Source organism: Gadus morhua, chromosome 7, assembly GCF_902167405.1.
Source record: "Gadus morhua chromosome 7, gadMor3.0, whole genome shotgun sequence".
NCBI lineage: Eukaryota > Metazoa > Chordata > Actinopteri > Gadiformes > Gadidae > Gadus > Gadus morhua.
This window is the reverse complement of record NC_044054.1, coordinates 14,106,621-14,124,184: the sequence shown is the minus strand read 5'-3', so window position 1 is coordinate 14,124,184 and position 17,564 is coordinate 14,106,621. Positions and strand designations below refer to the sequence as shown.

General features: G+C 46.6%; 1 protein-coding gene across 1 annotated transcript; it reads left to right on the top strand.

Moving 5' to 3' along the window:
* Positions 1–59: 59 nt before the first annotated feature.
* Positions 60–17,063, top strand: kif20a (kinesin family member 20A). Its single transcript, XM_030360289.1, has 19 exons — positions 60–247; positions 966–1,134; positions 1,386–1,505; positions 1,959–2,078; positions 2,488–2,626; positions 3,957–4,132; positions 4,446–4,539; positions 4,994–5,206; positions 5,655–5,766; positions 5,889–5,963; positions 6,095–6,238; positions 6,476–6,644; positions 7,616–7,777; positions 7,874–8,013; positions 9,185–9,287; positions 9,624–9,900; positions 11,451–11,542; positions 15,468–15,605; positions 16,036–17,063. Exons 2-19 carry the CDS (start codon positions 967–969, stop codon positions 16,381–16,383), a joined length of 2,790 nt encoding a protein of 929 aa, XP_030216149.1. The 5' UTR covers positions 60–247; position 966; the 3' UTR covers positions 16,384–17,063.
* The last annotated feature ends 501 nt before the right edge of the window (positions 17,064–17,564 follow it).

The following is a 17,564-nucleotide window of genomic DNA, read 5'->3' as shown; positions in this document are numbered from 1 at the left end:
GTAAACATTACGATTCGACCAATGAGAAAACAGCCTGGCTAACCGACGTTTTCTGTGATTGGCCAGGTACGAGGAGCGCGAGGTTCAAAAATCGGTGCAGGCAGTAAATTGTGAAGTCGATCAGTGTTGGATTAACCCCGGCTGTTAGACGACGAGTCGTCAAATGAGCTAAAACTAGATTAGTTGTATTAATAGTTTAGGTAGCTAGTTTCGTTTTTGGGAGAGCTAAAAGCGGTTCATATTTCAGGTAGGTCATGAAATGCTGGGGATCCGTTTACACTTTGAGATCGATAGCGTGGCACTGGCTATCATGTACCTGATATATAATCATGTGTTCACAGGTTGTGGTTATATTTAACGTGTATTTAATTAACAAGTCATGGTAATACTATTTGCGTACAACACTGTTACAACCTACATGTGTTGTATTTCGTTGCAAGCAGATCAGCTCTCGTGTGTGTTCCTCTGGAGGACGTGAGGGTAGCTGTTACAGTTTGAATCAGTATGTGTTGGGACTACAGATGCACTACGGCCTCCAACACGTTAACATAGGGTCCATGGTTATGTACAACCCAGGTCTTATTACTTAGTTTAGTGTAGTGTTTCACTTTGTCGTGGATAAACTCTTGTTTACTGACAAATGACAAGTAAACGCCTCCTAAAAAAAATATCCTGGAATGTATAGGAAATCGAGTTAAGACGTGTTATAACAATGTCAGTGTTTTAGCATGTATTATTCCTTGGGGTAGCTGAACCCTCGATATTTTGTAACGTTACCAGTCGAGAGGGTAATGTTGTTTTAATTGTCAGTGGTTGAATGGAGCATGCACCTTTGTAAGTTACATAACGTAGGAGACTAGCTGCCGTTACAGGCATTGGATACATGCCAAAAGCTCCAAGGAAAAGGCGTTCCCACTTTCCAAACTAAACTTTTTGAATTACAACTTCCCATTTCTCATAACTAGAATGGCGTTGTATTTGGCCTCACCTTGTGGACTGGTCTCGGATGAGGAGGGCGAAACCCCCGTGTTTGAGTCCACAGCAGCCGAGCTGGGAAATGTGACCAGACCTCGTTTGCCAGAGCTCTCAATCATCTCCCCTGGACTGGAGACCAAAGCATCCATATCAGCACCGGTAACTACAATTCCCGCTTATGATTCCTTATAATCTAGAATTGTATAATGTTAGATCATTGTACAATCCCACCTTTAATAAAGGTGTCAAGCGATGTTGACAACATGATGCCAATGTTGACTGATGGTTGTTTCAAGCAGAATCAACTGATTTCTGAAGACTAAAACCGCATGTTGTTGTTTTTATGTTCAGTGGTTTCAATGCTCAACATGCAACAATATAAATGTGTTAACCTTTTTTAATTCAAATAGAAAACCGCACCAGCAGTTGAAAGACAAGGCAGCAGGGATGATGCTATACCAGAGAAAGTCAAGGTTTATGTTCGCGTTCGGCCACTCAGCAAGGAAGAAAAAGAGCGGGCAGAGGAACAGGTAAGACCGTTCACCAGTCGCCACTTAACTCCCTACAGCTAAGCAGTCTCTGGGAGTAATTGCTTTAATGTGTCCTGTGGAGTCTCTACTTGTCTGAACAGCACAAAAGAGATGAGCACTTGAGCCTGACAGATACCGGATTTTAGGGATAGCACCTTGGCATTTTAGCATTCATGAGATAAAGGAACCAATTATCTGTATGGGAAGGAGCTACGAACCGTCACCTTCAAGAACATGATGTACAACCGAGAGTTCGCATGGATGTGCCCACTTAAAGCATTTAGAGGTTCAACCACCACTGGAGAGGATTTATAAAGAATTATAAATGAAAGTGTACATATATGTAAAGAGAAACGAGATACTGATATATCTGTGATTAGCGGATAACATCAGCAGTCCTGCTCTAATCAGCACTGTATTTCTTAAGTTGTTTTCTCCCTCTGCTCTCCAAAGGGTTGTGTGACCATCCAGAATGAAGACACCCTCCTGCTCAAAGCACCGAAGGATTCTCAGGCCATGAAGAGTGCAGAGAGAGGCATAACACAGAGCATTCACAAGTTCTCCTTTTCAAAGGTCAGCCGGTTGCCCTGGAGTTTGGCTTTTTTTTACATAGTTCACAGATGAGTGTTGGATCAACTTGACCGTGACAAAGAATTGGGTCGCAGACAAACCAGATCCTTTAAAGAACATCATACCACATCAATGTGTTGCGAATGTCTAGCAGAGTTTTAAGAAGTGTTGGACAGGTGTAACTTGTATATTACACTTTTGAATAAGTGGATCCGAGTAAGATCGTACCCTAAAATATGAAAGACAAAATATAAACTCCATTTGTATGAGATGCTTTTGATAAAGCATTAACTGACTGTTCATTCCCATACCTCAATATTAATGTAAAAAATATCAGTGATCAGTATTATATTACATATTTCCTCCCTCCCAAGGCGTTTCATGATTTAAATATTGCCCTGGGTCTTTCTAGATCTTTGGTCCAGAGACCAAACAGCAGGAGTTGTTTGAGGACACCATGAAGCACATGGTGAAGGACGTTCTCCTCGGAGAGAACCGACTCCTCTACACGTATGGAGTGACCAACTCTGGGAAGACCTACACCATTCAGGGTAAGGATCTGGCCAGCTTGGTCGAAGAGCTTACTAACAGGGCCTCTATCTGAGCTTGGAGATGTAGGGTTGGAATCAGTTACCAGTTTCCGCATATTCCTAAAGCGCTGACGATAAGCCTCTGCAATTGATTCATACGACCGCAACACAGAAGCTTTCACAATGTCCAGGGTTTCCGCGGGGTTGTTAAAGGTATTAAAAGGTAGTAAATTAAATTAGCCCAAATTAAGGCCATTGAAAAGTATTAAACGTCATCTGACGAGGTATTACATTTTCGTGCTCCCATCCAACTAGGCCTATGAGTTTTTCAATTTGTGTAACTTGCGTGCAGGCCTATCCTAAAATTACAGCATTTATTTTTATGTTGTGAGTAGGACCTGAGTGATATCAATGATGTCACTGGGTGTTTGTTTGAAAGAACCCCGCCCGTGCGCTGAAACAAACTGGGTATCCGACTGGCTTGCTGCCTATCCTCTTTGCGAGCTCACCTCTGTTATAAGTAATTTGAAAGACATTATGGGGAAACGCCTCCTCTCTGCCAACTCGCCTCTCCATTGAGAATGCAGAAGCAGGCACGCCAAACGCCTCCCGTGTGAAAAGCCCTTAATGGCACCTGAAGCAGAGTCCTGCAACCGTCAACAGTGGATGATGTGTTTCTTTTGCACATCAATCGAAACAACCATGCTAAACACCAGATAGTGTCATTGTCCGGCTTTCCATCTAATATGTCTAATTTTCCATCGGGTGGGGGTCGGGCGTCAATACCAATTTATAGCGGGTCTGGTCGGGTGCGGAATGTAATTCGCGCTACTGTCGCAACGCGTAAGTATTGCGGGTCTTGCCAAATCAGACCTGTACAGGAACCTGACTGGCACTGGCACACGGCTAGTGTGCCAGGGGAAATGTGTAATCCGGTTAATCGATTATTTTACTATTCGTAGTTTCAAATGCATAAATAGAAATTTTAAAAAGTCCACCTCAACACGCCATTCAAATCCAGTGACTTGGACCATTCGGCCCTCAGTCAGTGACTTCGACCATTCGGTCCAAGTCACTGAGGGTCTCGTGGTTTTAACTGTTGGAGGCTGACAGGACTTCACCCCTTTTTCCCCCTTTTGTTAACAAAATAGACTTGGTTATTCAGTTTCAATCTAGTGTCACTAGAACCACCACGGACGTACTACTAGTTACCCACTATCGGGTCGATTGGGTGCTCTCTGAACGAAGATTTGACTCATTTGACCACTTCCTATTTTTAGGGTATAAACCTAATGTATATGTATCCTCTTTCCCTCACATATAAAACCCTCATCATGTGTTGTTGCCCCAGGGAAGGGACGGGAGCCAGGCCTGCTGCCCAGGGCCTTGGCCTCCACCTTCAAGAAACTGCAGGGACGTCTGTACGCGGGCATGGACCTGAAGCCGGCCATGTACCAGGACGTCCGGCGGCTGGACCCCAGGGAGGTGCGGGCCGAGGAGCAGCTCAGAGACTCCCTGCTGCAGGAGGTGAGACCGCGACGCCATGCCGCTTGTTAGTACTGCTGGGGGGGGGGGGGGGGGGGGGGGGGGGATATGAGGAAGAGACGGGATGGGATATGAGGAAGAGACGGGATGGGATATGAGGAAGAGACGGGATGGGACAATTGTTAGCTTGTTATTGAAAGTTTGTTTCACCATCACCGCTATGTTTGATCTATGGTTATACTTTCAAAGCGTGCCTTTGTTGCCCCTGGCATTGGTCTCTACTGTATCAGACAGACTAATTTCACCACATTGAGTGGTGATGCTTCTCAACGCTAACATCCATGTCTTCCAATAGGACCAGAGCATGAATTCCCGTAGAGGCGGGACTAGCACGACGTGGGACAGCGGCATCGCAGGGCTCTCCACCAGCATCAACACCCAGCTGGAAGGTACCAGCCCTCTGCCCCGCCACCGGCCTGTGGTTCCAATACACCGCCTGCTGCTCAGTCATTCAGCAGCACGTCATTAGCCAAAGCTATGCATACAGTCAATTGGAATAAATTACAATTGGAATTTTCATTTTGGGCCAGATAGGAATGATTCAGTTATGGTTAGACTGTCGACGATCGGGATTGAACCCAGTAACCTTTGGCGGAGGAAGCTTTTTTGGGGTTACGGTACATAAAACCTCGTCTGAGTTGGCACCTGAAAGGGTTAAGTGCTTGTTTCCAAAGTGGACCTCGATAATGAAACGCTATACATAACAAATGAATATCATATAACAAGCACCATTCTCCTCCATTAAGATCCAGCACCCTATCCACTACAATATCCTGATGCAGTTTCAAACCAGGTCGTACTGCCAATTAACTCCGGTCGGGCACCTTCTTTCTCCCCACCCAGACTCGGACAACATGTGCCTGGATCCAGACAGCCTGTCCCAAAGCGGGGGGGAGGGTCTGGAGGACGGCGTGCAGTACTCTGTGTGGGTGTCCTACTACGAGATCTATAATGAGTTCCTGTACGATCTGCTGGAGGCCGCGCCCACCAGCATGCTCAAGAAGAGGTCCAACCTGAAGCTCAGCGACGACAGGCAGGGCAACCCCTACGTCAAAGGTAAGGGCTGCTGACGCATGCAAAGGATAGTCCTTGTGTCATTCAGCTCTCTGCCTCTCTCGCTAACGCACGTTTGACAGCTTTGTGTTACATAGGTGATTCATGTGCACAACTCTGTAATGTTAAGTTTCATCACATGACGTGCACGTGTGGATGATGTATTTTGGTAATGATGGTAACCTAACTTCATACAGAATTGGCAGGTCAAAGTGCTGCACAGTGCAATACCATTTAATGATGCCAAGATAATGCAATTATGAATACTATCAAATGGTAATGATAAAATGGTAAAGTGTAGCGGGGTTTAATGTGGCGTAAAGGAGTCCAGTCTTGTTTAAACGCCAGGGCAGATAACCCCATATAAACACGCCCATCTGTACCGGACTTCCTGCCTCCTGGTCCACCATCTCCCTACGGTCACCTGACTCTGGGCTCTGTTTCCCCGCAGACCTCACCTGGATCCAGGTGCGCAGTGCGGAGGAGGCGTGGCGCGTGCTGCGGGCCGGCCATCGCAACCAGAGCTTCGCCAGCACCCACCTCAACGAGAACTCCAGCCGCAGGTGACCCCCCCCCCCCCCACCCGGTCTCCCTTTGTGTGTTCCTCTCTTTGGTTTAATCTGCTCTGCTTGTCAGCCATGGGTCTGTTTGTGTCTGATCTGTAAATCTGTGCTCCACCCTCCAGCCACAGCATCTTCTCCATGCGCCTGCTGCACATCCACCAGGGGGCTGAGGCCGGCAAGGCAGCGCACATCAGCGAGTACGTACCACGGCTTGGAGATGCGTGTGTGTGTGTGTGTGTGCGTGTGTGCGTGTGTGCGTGCGTGTGTGTGTGTGTGTGTGTGTGGGTACCATTATACATGTGTGCTAATGATGTGTGTGTCCTTGCAGGCTGACGGTGTGTGACCTGGCCGGCTCGGAGCGTTGCAAGGACCAGAGGAACGGGGAGAGGATGAAGGAGGCCAACAACATCAACACCTCCCTTCACACGCTGGGACGCTGCATCGCTGCTCTGAGACACAACCAGAACAACAGGTACTGGTCCACTGGGACCCCCAGAACAACAGGTACTGGTCCACTGGGACCCCCAGAACCAGTGGTTTGCTCATACTGGTCATGTACTACTAGATACTGGTTCCCTCAGTAGTTCTTCCATAGGTTTGGATTCATCCACTCTCACACCCTGTGGCTGAACCCAAACAAAGGTTCAGTTTACCTTTTGTCAGGTCTCGCCTAAGTTGCTAGCGTGGCTAACGGCCTCCCCTCCCCCAGGTCGCGGCCCCCCCAGGTGGTGCCCTTCAGGGAGAGCAAGCTGACCCGCGTGCTGCAGGGCTACTTCAGCGGCCGCGGCAGCTCCAGCATGGTGGTCAACATCAACCCCTGCGCCGGCGTCTACGACGAGACCCTGCAGGCCCTCAAGTTCTCGGCCATCGCCACCCAGGTGAGAGACACGTGTGTTGTGTGTATCAACACGAGGTCTTGACACGCACTGTACATTGTGTCGAGAGATGGGAGATGGAAGAGAGGCGACTGTTCTCGAGGCCTGCGCTTCGTGGTGTTGCCGCGCAACACTCCGACCTCTGGTGTCGCGTGCGCTAACCCGACGCTCACGACAGTTGCTCAGCCAGCGGTCGGAATAAGGGTTCATCGCCGGACACACACTAATGCTCATAAATTCATTTAAATAGTGGTTCTCAAGACCCACAATTTCCAATGATTAAGGAGCTAATTTATAATGAGCACAAATGTTGTGTTAGTACTAGGGCCCGACCGATTCATCGGCCTGCCGATTTAATCGGCCGATTATAGCCTTTTTGAAAATAATCGGCATCGGCCAAAAAGACGCCGATTACAACCGATTTTTTTTTTTTTATTATTATTTTATTTTATTTTTTAAATGTTATTGCGCTTAGTATCCTGCAGATTGCCGTACAACATGAAAGCACGCTCGCTCAGGCAGCTGCGCGCTCACCTCACCAATGTACACAAGACGCGTTGTTTGAGCATGTTGTGCCTGTTTTTCTTTAGGTCCCAGGCCATGTTAATTTGTTATACTGTAGACTCTAACGGTGAGACCATACTGCTCAGCACGCACGTGTTAGTCACTGCTCACGAGCGCAGCACATTGGGAGTTAGTTATTTATTTTACATTTAACATTACACAAATTTTTGACTGTAAATGTATTCTGAAACACTCAAAGGTTGTGCATTCAATTCACATATTCGTCAAAAGTGTTTAAAGTATATTTAAGGTATCAAAAACTATGTTTTATATGCTTTTTTTTTTTTTTTTAATCGGCCGATTAAATCGTAATCGTAATTTTTCTCTGAAAATAATCGGCATCGGCACTCAAAAATCAATATCGGTCGGGCCCTAGTTAGTACTATAGTTGATCGTGTGTCTTTCCCCAGTTGCTCCACGGGCCGTCCACCAAGTCCCGGGTGGCGTACATCCTGTCCCTGCTGAACGAGCCCGCCGCCGCCGCCGCCGCCCTCGACAGCACCTACGAGGAGGAGGAGGACGAAGAGGAGAGCGACGAGGAGGAGGGAGACATGACCATGTTGAACACCGAGGTACCACTCCCTGACTCCCTCCCACCCGCTGTGTGTCACGGCCCAGCCCGTCCAGTGGGGTCCCTCGATGCTCACCGTCTCGTGTCCCCCCCCCAGTCCCTGCTGAGGGCCATCGAGGTGCTGAAGCGCGGCGTGTTCCGCCTGCGCCAGGAGAAGGAGACGCTGGAGGCGGACGTCCGGGAGCAGGTGGTGTCCGAGACGATGGAGGTCTTCACCAGCATGCAGAACGACTTCAGGTGGGGCGGCTGTCGGTGGGCCGGGGGAAGGGCACTACCAGTCTGTGGCATTGAGCTGACGGACATCCACACTGTACATCACCATATATTGGTGTTCTTACGGGAGTTTGAAAGCTCATTCATTATCCCACGCTAACCTTGCTGTGTTTACTATTTGATACTTGAATACATTTTTTCATTCAAATAAAACACGAAGGATGATATTGATCCATTCCGTTTGAAATGAGAGGAATGCAGGTGTAACCGCCAGCCACCCATTAGGGCTGTCAACGAATATTCGAAGTTCGAATATTCGTTCGAAATGTATCCAAAAACGTGAATTCGAACGTGAAAATTAATATTCGAATGTGAAAAAACACTCCCGTGGTACAAGCGCCTCTATCTGCTTTGTGAATGAGCCTCTGTCTGTTCGCGATGTCCCTCATAATATTCGAATGTGAAAAAACACTCCCGCGGTACAAGTGTAACAGACTAGTATGTGAAGAGCGAATGTATTTTATCCCCTCGGGGTTTCCGTACTTGGATATAGGTATTCCAGCTCGGCTATGCCATTCAATAAGCATCCGAAGTAGAGCTCAGGGAGCTAGTAGTCTGGCTGGTGAAAGCTGCTGTAACGCAATGTTCTCGGCAAAGTCCGAGACAGCTTTTTTTTCAGGAAACCGAACGGTGCGTAGTGCTGGCCCTTTCGCTGGCATGGTGGAAGACGTAGGCGACATGCATTTTTTTCTTTATCGATTTTAATAGGCCTTCTCGATAAATGGTAAGCAAAGCAAGGAACGTTACCACTAGCATACTTTGTAACATTCAGAAGCGGGCGTCTTCTTCAGATTACTATAGTTTGCGTGCTTGCAGGTGTGGTGGTGAAATGCAAGCGATACAAAGTTGTGGCTTTTCATGATTAGGCCTTCACGTTAGTGGGCTGTTTATAAGATGTATATATATCCCACTAATTTGAACCATGGTTTTGTCGCATTATTGACATATTGACGGCAACTGCGTAAAATAGGCAACCAGATATTCGAATAGTTCGAATTCGTGATTTTTTTCCAAACGAACATTCGAATGTCATTTTTGAGCAATTTTGACAGCCCTACCACCCATAGTAGGTATCGCGGCGGTTGTGGGTTCCCACTGCGCAGGAGATATTCACTCCTTCTCTTTCTCCACACAGCGCTTCTATGGAGGCGCAGAGGAATCTGATGGAGGAGAAGTATGAAACCAATATAGCCAACCTGCAGAAGAACCTGAAGCGATATTACAGTCAGGAGCTGGACGTAAGTCCCTTCACATTCACCAATCGGACTAATGAATGCACGAAGCCTAGTGAATATATTGCGTGCCACATTAGTGAAAGAATTTAAGCGCTTTAGAAATAATAAAAAAAAAGAGAAATCGGCTGATTTTAAAAAGGCGATTCTGCAGCAATGCCTTCTGAAAAGACACACTGAAGATTTATTTTATTTATTCATTCTTTATTACATTATTGGTAACCGTGGTGTTCTTAGAAGAACGTTCTGTAAATAAAAGTGTCTTATGTTGATATTTTTGTTTTTTGTACGACCATTGAATCAAATGGCGTCAATCAATCCTCGTGACCCGCGTGTCTCCAGGAGCGCGACCAGGAGATCGCCGCTCTGACCGCGGCCCTGGAGCGGAAGGAGGACGCGGCCCAGCCGGCGCCCTCCACCCTCCCCCTTCCCTCGTCCTCCGAGCCCCCGCTGCCCCGCACCCCCGTGGCCGGCCCGCGCCGCTCAGCACGCCAGGCCGCCGGGGGCGCCGCCCAGCAGGACCACAGCCGCGCCGAGCTGGACCACAGCCGCGCCGAGCTGGACCAATGCCGCGCCGAGCTGGACCAATGCCGCGCCGAGCTGGCCTCCAGAACACAAGGTAGGCCTTCTGAGACCGGCTGACCAGAAGGGGGCAGAACCATCACTCTGTAGTAGGGCCCGACCGATTCATCGGCCAAAAAGACGCAGATTACAACCGATTTTTTTTTATTTATTTATTATTTTTTAGAAATGTTATTGCGCTTAGTATCCTGCAGAGTGCGCTCCTACTCGCCTTGCTAACTAACAACTTTAGCTGGAGTAAAAAAGAGGAGATTGAATTTTACCGTACAACATGAAAGCACGCTCGCTCAGGCAGCTGCGCGCTCCTCACCAATGTACACAAGACGCGTTGTTTGAGCATGTTGTGCCTGTTTTTCTTTAGGTCCCAGGCCATGTTAATTTGTTATACTGTAGACTAACGGTGAGACCATACTGCTCAGCGCGCACGTGTTAGTCACTGCTCACGAGCGCAGCACATTGGGAGTTAGTTAATTATTTTACATTGCACTCATTTTTGACTGTAAATGTATTCTAAAACACTCAAAGGTTCTGCATTCAATTCACATATTCGTCAAAAGTGTTTAAAGTATATATTTAAGGTATCAAAAACTACGTTTTATATGCTTTTTTTTGTTCTGTTTTTAATCGGCCGATGTAATCGTAATTTTTCTCTGAAAATAATCGGCATCGGCACTCAAAAATCAATATCGGTCGGGCCCTACTCTGTAGGGTGTCGTGCTGCCGGAGCGTTGGGCAGCCTTCCAAGGCTTGGTCCCTAACTTCACTCTGTGACGGTGTTCGTTGTTTAGAGAGTGAGATTCATAACCTTCAAAATCCACTGTGTGTAGTTCTTAAAGGTCAAGTGTGTAGAATGTAGTAGCCTCTGGCAGTGAGGCTTCTACGCAAATCCGTTGGTCAGTTGGTTGCAATCTGCAACCAACTGAAGCATCGATTTGCGTTTTTGAAAAAAGGCAACATACGTTTTTGGCCGCTTAAGCCTGTGATGGAAATCAGTACAAAAATCCCAATTGGGTATCTTTGTCACAATCGCCATGGACACTGTGCATGTTTGTAGGACATGGTGGAGGTAACAGCCAGATGCATTTCTCTCCACACAGTCCTCTTATTGCAACCGTAGGGTTATTAATACTAGTCCAAGTACTACATTCATAGACTTATAGATATCGATATTTTCTTCCATGTATTGATCATTCATCCCGATAGCAGTCAGCGCTACAAGCCAATGTTGCACTGCGGAACGTGACTACGTGTTGCTTCTGATGATTACGGCAGGCAGTTGTATTGTGACACTTTTGGACACCAATTTCTCCAAGATGCGTGGATTGCACAACCAATCATCATAATTGCCATCCTCGAACTGCCATTAACTACACTATTTTACACTTTCCAAAGTGTGAAACTAACTGAATCCTTTAAAAAATATATATATTTGGGCACAGGCCATAACATGCTCGTCTTCACTAGGCTATACGAGGCGCTAAAGGATGCCTACAGTTGACACTAAGCATGTCCATCGTCAAGCCAAGGACACGGAGTGCCTGTGAGTGGTCACCAGTAGCACTGACCTCTTGCCCGTCTCCCCCCCAGAGCTGAGGCGTGCTGAGGTGCAGATGGCCGTACCAGGACCCACCAGGGCGCTGACGGGGTCCGCAGACCGCAAGCTGGAGGAAGGCCAGAGGGTTAGACGCTATCTTGACCTACAGCTTAAAGAGTTCACTGCCTGCTTTTAAGAGCTCTGCCTGCAGCTCATTGATGTGTTTTTCCGATTTGCATTGGGGGAAAAGGGAGTGGGCCATTGCTTATGCCGCCTAATCAAGAGAACAAATGCTATCTTATATTGTGTTGCACAGTTTGCTGTATAATCAAGTTTTATGATTTTATGTATCGGGATATGCAAGGTATATTCGTGTGGATTTATGGCACATGTATTATAGCCAAGATCATAACGTTAAGACTCAACAGGCTTCACAGGCAACTCCTAACCCCTAAAGTAAGGTCTACAATTAATTAAATATAACCTAGAGGGAAAAGCTACACATAAAGGACTTGTTAGATTTCAGCTTATTTCTAAACTGTTCGGACAGACTCTGCGTTGTGTATTTTCAGTCGTAGTAGTAATTCTTGAAGTCGAAATCAAAGCAGCTTGACAGGTTGGATTAGAGGGTTGAATAGATGGTTTATTCCAGGATGTACAGCGAGATACAGACTTAGGTTGAATAATCTATAGTGGACCCGGTGGTCGATGACTTGTTCCTTGGCTGTCGAAACCCTCTACTCCTCGAACCAAAGGGTTGGGGCGAGTATTATACAAAAGGGGATACATGAATAACACGTGAACAGACGCACTCTCAGCCTTGATAAGGTATTTGGCCCTGGCTATGTCCCGGAGGACCAGGTCGGTTCAACCTTGTTGAGACATAACAATGGCAGAATGTTAAGGATAACACCTTGTATCAGTATGAGAGGCCCTGGCCTGTTCCTAGACTAGAAATGTGAACAACAGAGAGACACTAAAATACACCAACATTCTACATTCCTCCCTCTTGATCATACTAAACATAGTTTAAAGATCACCCACAAAAAGAGAATTCAGTGTATTTTCTGGTGACCCATTAATAATTAACTAAATCAATGAAAGAAAGCATAAAAGGCAATAGGACAAGTAAATTCAAATCATACACAAGTAAACCAGGTGTAGGCCACTATAATAAAGAAAATAACAAACTCATTAGGTTACTCATGATTAAAACATTTTTAAAGAATCAAGAAAGTCAACTGTCGAGACACCTCCCTCTGCTTGGCACAACAACATCACAGACAATACTGCATGACTCAGTTGGTTTTGAGTAGCAGTTGCAACAGAGTTATTTTCCAGTTGATGGCCACCGCAGGTGTGATGGGGGATGAGGATGAAAGTTCGTAGTAGGGCGTCAGGACAAACACAGACACAGTTCAGTTCAAGGACTCCTCCCAAGGACTCAACAAGTGTCCGTGTCTCCTGGATCTCCCAGGTACGATGAAACATGAAACAAAGAAAAAGTGCAGTATCAGTCATGGGGGAGGCATTGTCACAGCCTCCAACATTAATGATGATCAACTATGTTTGTAATTGTCTTAATGAGTCGATAAACAATGAAAAATGATCATACAAAAATAAATCGCTTGATTCAAAAATGGTTATATCAGTAATCAGTAATCAGTCATCATAGTTCTCAATAAACCTTGTGTGAATGAATGAATGATTGAACCTTTGTTCAAAAATAAAACAAAACAAACAAAATGTTCTAAAGCTGAGCAGTTGTGTCAAGAAGGAACCAACATGAACTTAGATAGGCAGTGACAAAAGTCCTAGCATCTTTCGAAGACTAACCTCTTGTGAAAATAAAGGAATGAAAATAACAAACACTTAAACACTCCCTACTCTTCACCCCGTATCAGTTAGTTTGCGTGCCAAATCTAACGAGTGTCATTCCAAGTCGGTGTTATTGTTGGTTTCCGACACTGAATCGCATATGCGGCTGAGTTCTTCAACACTCTTCGCCTGTAACTTCTTCAATCGTTCCCTCATTTTGTCTGAGCGGTTTTCTTCCCCTACTCTCTCGTTGGAGCGGTCACGGTACATCTTTCGAGGGGCTTTACATTCTCTCATCCAGTGTCCAATTTGTCCACAGTTGTGGCATGGTCGAGGTTCTTTCTGTCTGTCTGGCGGGAGGAATCGTCCTCTGTCCCTGTTGGACTGGGGGAATCTTTCTCGTCCCCTGGCTATTCCCTTCTTCTCATCTGTGGTCTTCATGTGTGGTTGTATGTTGTCATCAAATCCTCCATAGAGTGACTCATTCTTAGTCACTGCTCCAGACCTCTCCTGGGAGAATTGTTGTTTTGGGGGGTTCGGATGTAGACATTGTTGTGGAAGAAAGGAATGTGGTGGGACAGGGGTGAATTGGGGAAATTGTTGTGGGGTCTGGGTCGCATCATAATTAGCATAGTCAGGTGGGGCAGATGGATTTCCCTTCTGTGGCACGTGGGGAGTACTGCAGATGACCGGGTACTCGCCTATAAAGCTGTTGATGTCTGAAAGAACACTGTGTCTCGACTCCTGTAAACCACCAGGGAAGATGTATTCCCCATCTGGGCCACACAATGGCAGTTTGGGGTACATGCAACCATAGGCTCCCAAGGTTCCTCCTCCTTTGCCTTGGTCACTCCCCTCAGAGGGCCCTGAGTCGAGGGGGTGGGCCGCTATCAGTCCTTCTCCGACTAGCGTCGTGTGTAGGTCTGTGAACTTCCTCTGCTCTTTGTTCCGAGTCGCTTCATCCTTGAACAAACGAATTTCGTCGGCAAGCAGTTTGATTTGCACTCTAATTTTTTTCAGAGCAGTTGTCTTTTCTAATTCATCTCTCTTTTTGTTACAGAGTCTCGCTAACTGAATAAAGATCAATCTCTCTAACCTCCACTTCAAAAACATCTTGTTCCTTTGGTTCAGATTGCTATCCTCTTCCTCCTCCTCTGCATCGCTATTTATTGACAATTCATTATTATATTGTTTATTTAACAAAAGTACACACTTTATTGCTTTAATAGGATTAAAAGCCAGGCACTACTAGCTACGTGCATGTGATACGTTAACGACTACCTCTATAAAGTTATACAACTACCTGTATGAAGTCTTCAGCAGCCAGGTCTTCTGGTGTTGAAAGCTTTCTTCATTTCATTGCTATCGAACGTAGTGAAGCAAACCGCAATAGAAATACTGATGCATTGTAAGCATCAGTAACTCAAGAGTGCTATAAAGGAGGTTAATTTTTATAGAAATGGCTTCTGTGGGCAAAATTATTTGTTTGATCTAAATTATTATAGAAAATAGTTGAATAACATAAAATCTTAAGCCACCATGAAGTGCCTTCTGAACTCCCATAATTTCCCCCCACCCCAAATGCTTATCAATCGCAACGCATTTGTACCTTTTGTTTTACTATCTATATATACCGTACTGATTTATATCATATTGTGTTTGACCTGGGAGAGAACAGTATTGTACTGTACTGTACTGTACTACTGTACTGTACTGATAACACACTGCAATAAACACCTGTGTTGAGAACCGGTTCTCTCAGCTTTGTCCTGATGTGTAAAACCATGGAGCAGGAGCTCGCTGAAACACAAGATGCCACAAGGCATCAGTAAAACAATAAGCAATATATAATATTAATGCAGTTAAAATAATAAAGTTAGATACAATAAATACTGACTCTTAGTCATAGATTGAATAATAAAAAAAAATGTAATACAGGGAATAGTGATATTGGTCGGTATAAATAGAAATCACATACGAGTGAATAAGTCGGTGTTGGTGATCGTGGTCTACTGGAAGAGGGGTCGGTGGTGAAGCGTGACCGCAGCAGGAAGGGTCGACCGGCGGTATCTCAGCCTGTCCCTGAACGAGCTGCTCAGTGGCACGGGGGGGGGGGGGTCTCTTCACGCCATCGTTCTCTCACTGGGTCGAGGGAGCTGGCCCTCTGAAGCCGTCCGTCGAGTCCCTTGCTGTCAGCGGTGCCGACGTGCCGCCGGCCCTCCTGACCTCCCTGGTTCTGCTCGTCCCATCAGAACCTGCGGCAGCTGAGGCTGAGTCTCCAGAGGCTGGTGGGGAACCTGCAGTCCGGGGAGCGCGCCTGCTGCCGCAACACGGACGGGGAGCGCCTGCGCCAGGGCCTGTCCAGCGCCGACGAGACGCTGGTCAGACAGGTACATAAAGTCCTCATCAAGTCCTCATCATAGCACTTGTAGAGGGCTCTTATTTTTCTTTGCATAAAAGGTGCCTGAGGACTTCTGTGTGTTACAGAGCTGTTTGCCTGAGAAAATCGCTCTGCCAGGGAAAATAGAACCTGGGCTTGCAGATTTGTCTGGTTCCCAGGTTATGCTTGTATAGTATCTTATAAAGAATGTAGTGCGTTTATTATGTTGTGTATATTTCCCGATGTAACCAACTCCTACTCCTTCTCTCCCTCTGCCGTTTCCTAAACTTAACCTAAACTAACGTTACGATTTAAGACTCGAGCGTCACCGGCTGCCTTATCGATCACTGCTTCCTCCTGCTATACCTCTCACCTGGCTCTCACTCTTAAACCCCGCCCCCCCGCGCTCCTCCTAACCCTATTGGCTGCGTCGTCCCCAGGATCAGATCCTATCGGAGCTCCAGAACGGCCTGCGGCTGATCAAGGCCGACCTGAGGAGAAAGGACGAGAGCCTGGCCGCGCTCCAGGCCTCCCGACCCCCTCCCTCGGGCTCCGCCTACATGACCACGCCCACTTCCTGCAAGAAGAGGGGCTGCGGCAACACGGAGAACCATCCGCCGGAGAAGCGCACCTTCTTCAACTCACTGTTCCCCGCGCGCATGGCAACGCCCAAATATGGCGCCGCAGCCCAGCCCAACACGCCGTCCGCCCGCATCCTGCGGTCGCGGCAGCAGTCCCCGCCCCCGAGCCCCGCCCCCACACCGCGCTCCTTTAGGGGGAAATACTGAAGTTTAACTTTCACCCCCACTGCGGTTATCAGGGCTTTACAATTGATATACACGTTTGTTGTTGTTTGCTACACAGTATATAAATGCGTACCCTCATGCATGCATATGCCGTCTTGGTCAGTAGTAAATCTTCTCTGCACATTAGAAATATCCTTTTATATTTTGCATTGTACCACGAGTGTATGAAGTCGCCCATGCGACTTTTATAATGGCTTGGGATCCAATAAAATTGCTTGTTTTAATGTTAAAATTTAGTGCTACTTATTTATCTCCATTTTTTTTTTTCAATGTTAAACCAGAATGAATGGGCTTTTTGTTTTTGAGGGAAGCACAGTCCCACTGAGAAGAGCTCCAGAGCTCTAGAGATGCAGGTTAGATTCCCACCTGCATAAAGGTCTATTGTTCCCCATTGTGTGTGTGTTTGTGAGAGTTCTCGCCTGCAGACAGGTTGTGATGCGCTGATGCTGTATGTTTCATGAGTGACCCCTGACCAGGAAGAACCGTCTCCACAGAACCTGTTAAAGAGCACAGCACTTTAACAGATGCTGTGCTCTTTGCTGGACTACAGCTTTGTTGTTGGGAAGATTCACATTATCCTTACGAAAGGGGAGCTTAAAGCTGTAATGGCCATTTTCCAGCACAGCTGAGCTTGACACTTTGTCGATAAACTGTTGGTCTTCCACAGACATCACTTTCTTGCCCTCAAGTGCGGCTCAAAGTCTTGATTATATTGCTGGACCAACAGATCTTCAACAGATATGCGATTAACCTGCACTGTACCGGTACCTGCAGCTGCACTTCCATCACCAGTCATGTTGAGAGGGCCATTGACAACCCAACCAAGTTGAGTCTTCACAGCGTATGGCCCAACCAATACCCTCACTATTAATTGCTCTCCATGGCCTTTGGGGCATTGACACCTATAAGCAGCCCAATGCTGGAATCAATGGGTGTCAAGTCAACTTCATCCAGGCAAGGCCATTTTCTAATATCCTCATTTTGGGATATTTTCTTGGGTGACTGATGGATTTGTGTGTAGACATCAGGCAGTTTAAGGTATCCATTTCCCTTCAAAGCAGCAACTTCCAATCCAGAGATTTTGTAGCTAGGCACTGGCTTCTCTTGACCCATTGTCCTGAGCAAAATGTCCTGCTTCCTTCCATTAGCATTTAGCTGTTGCA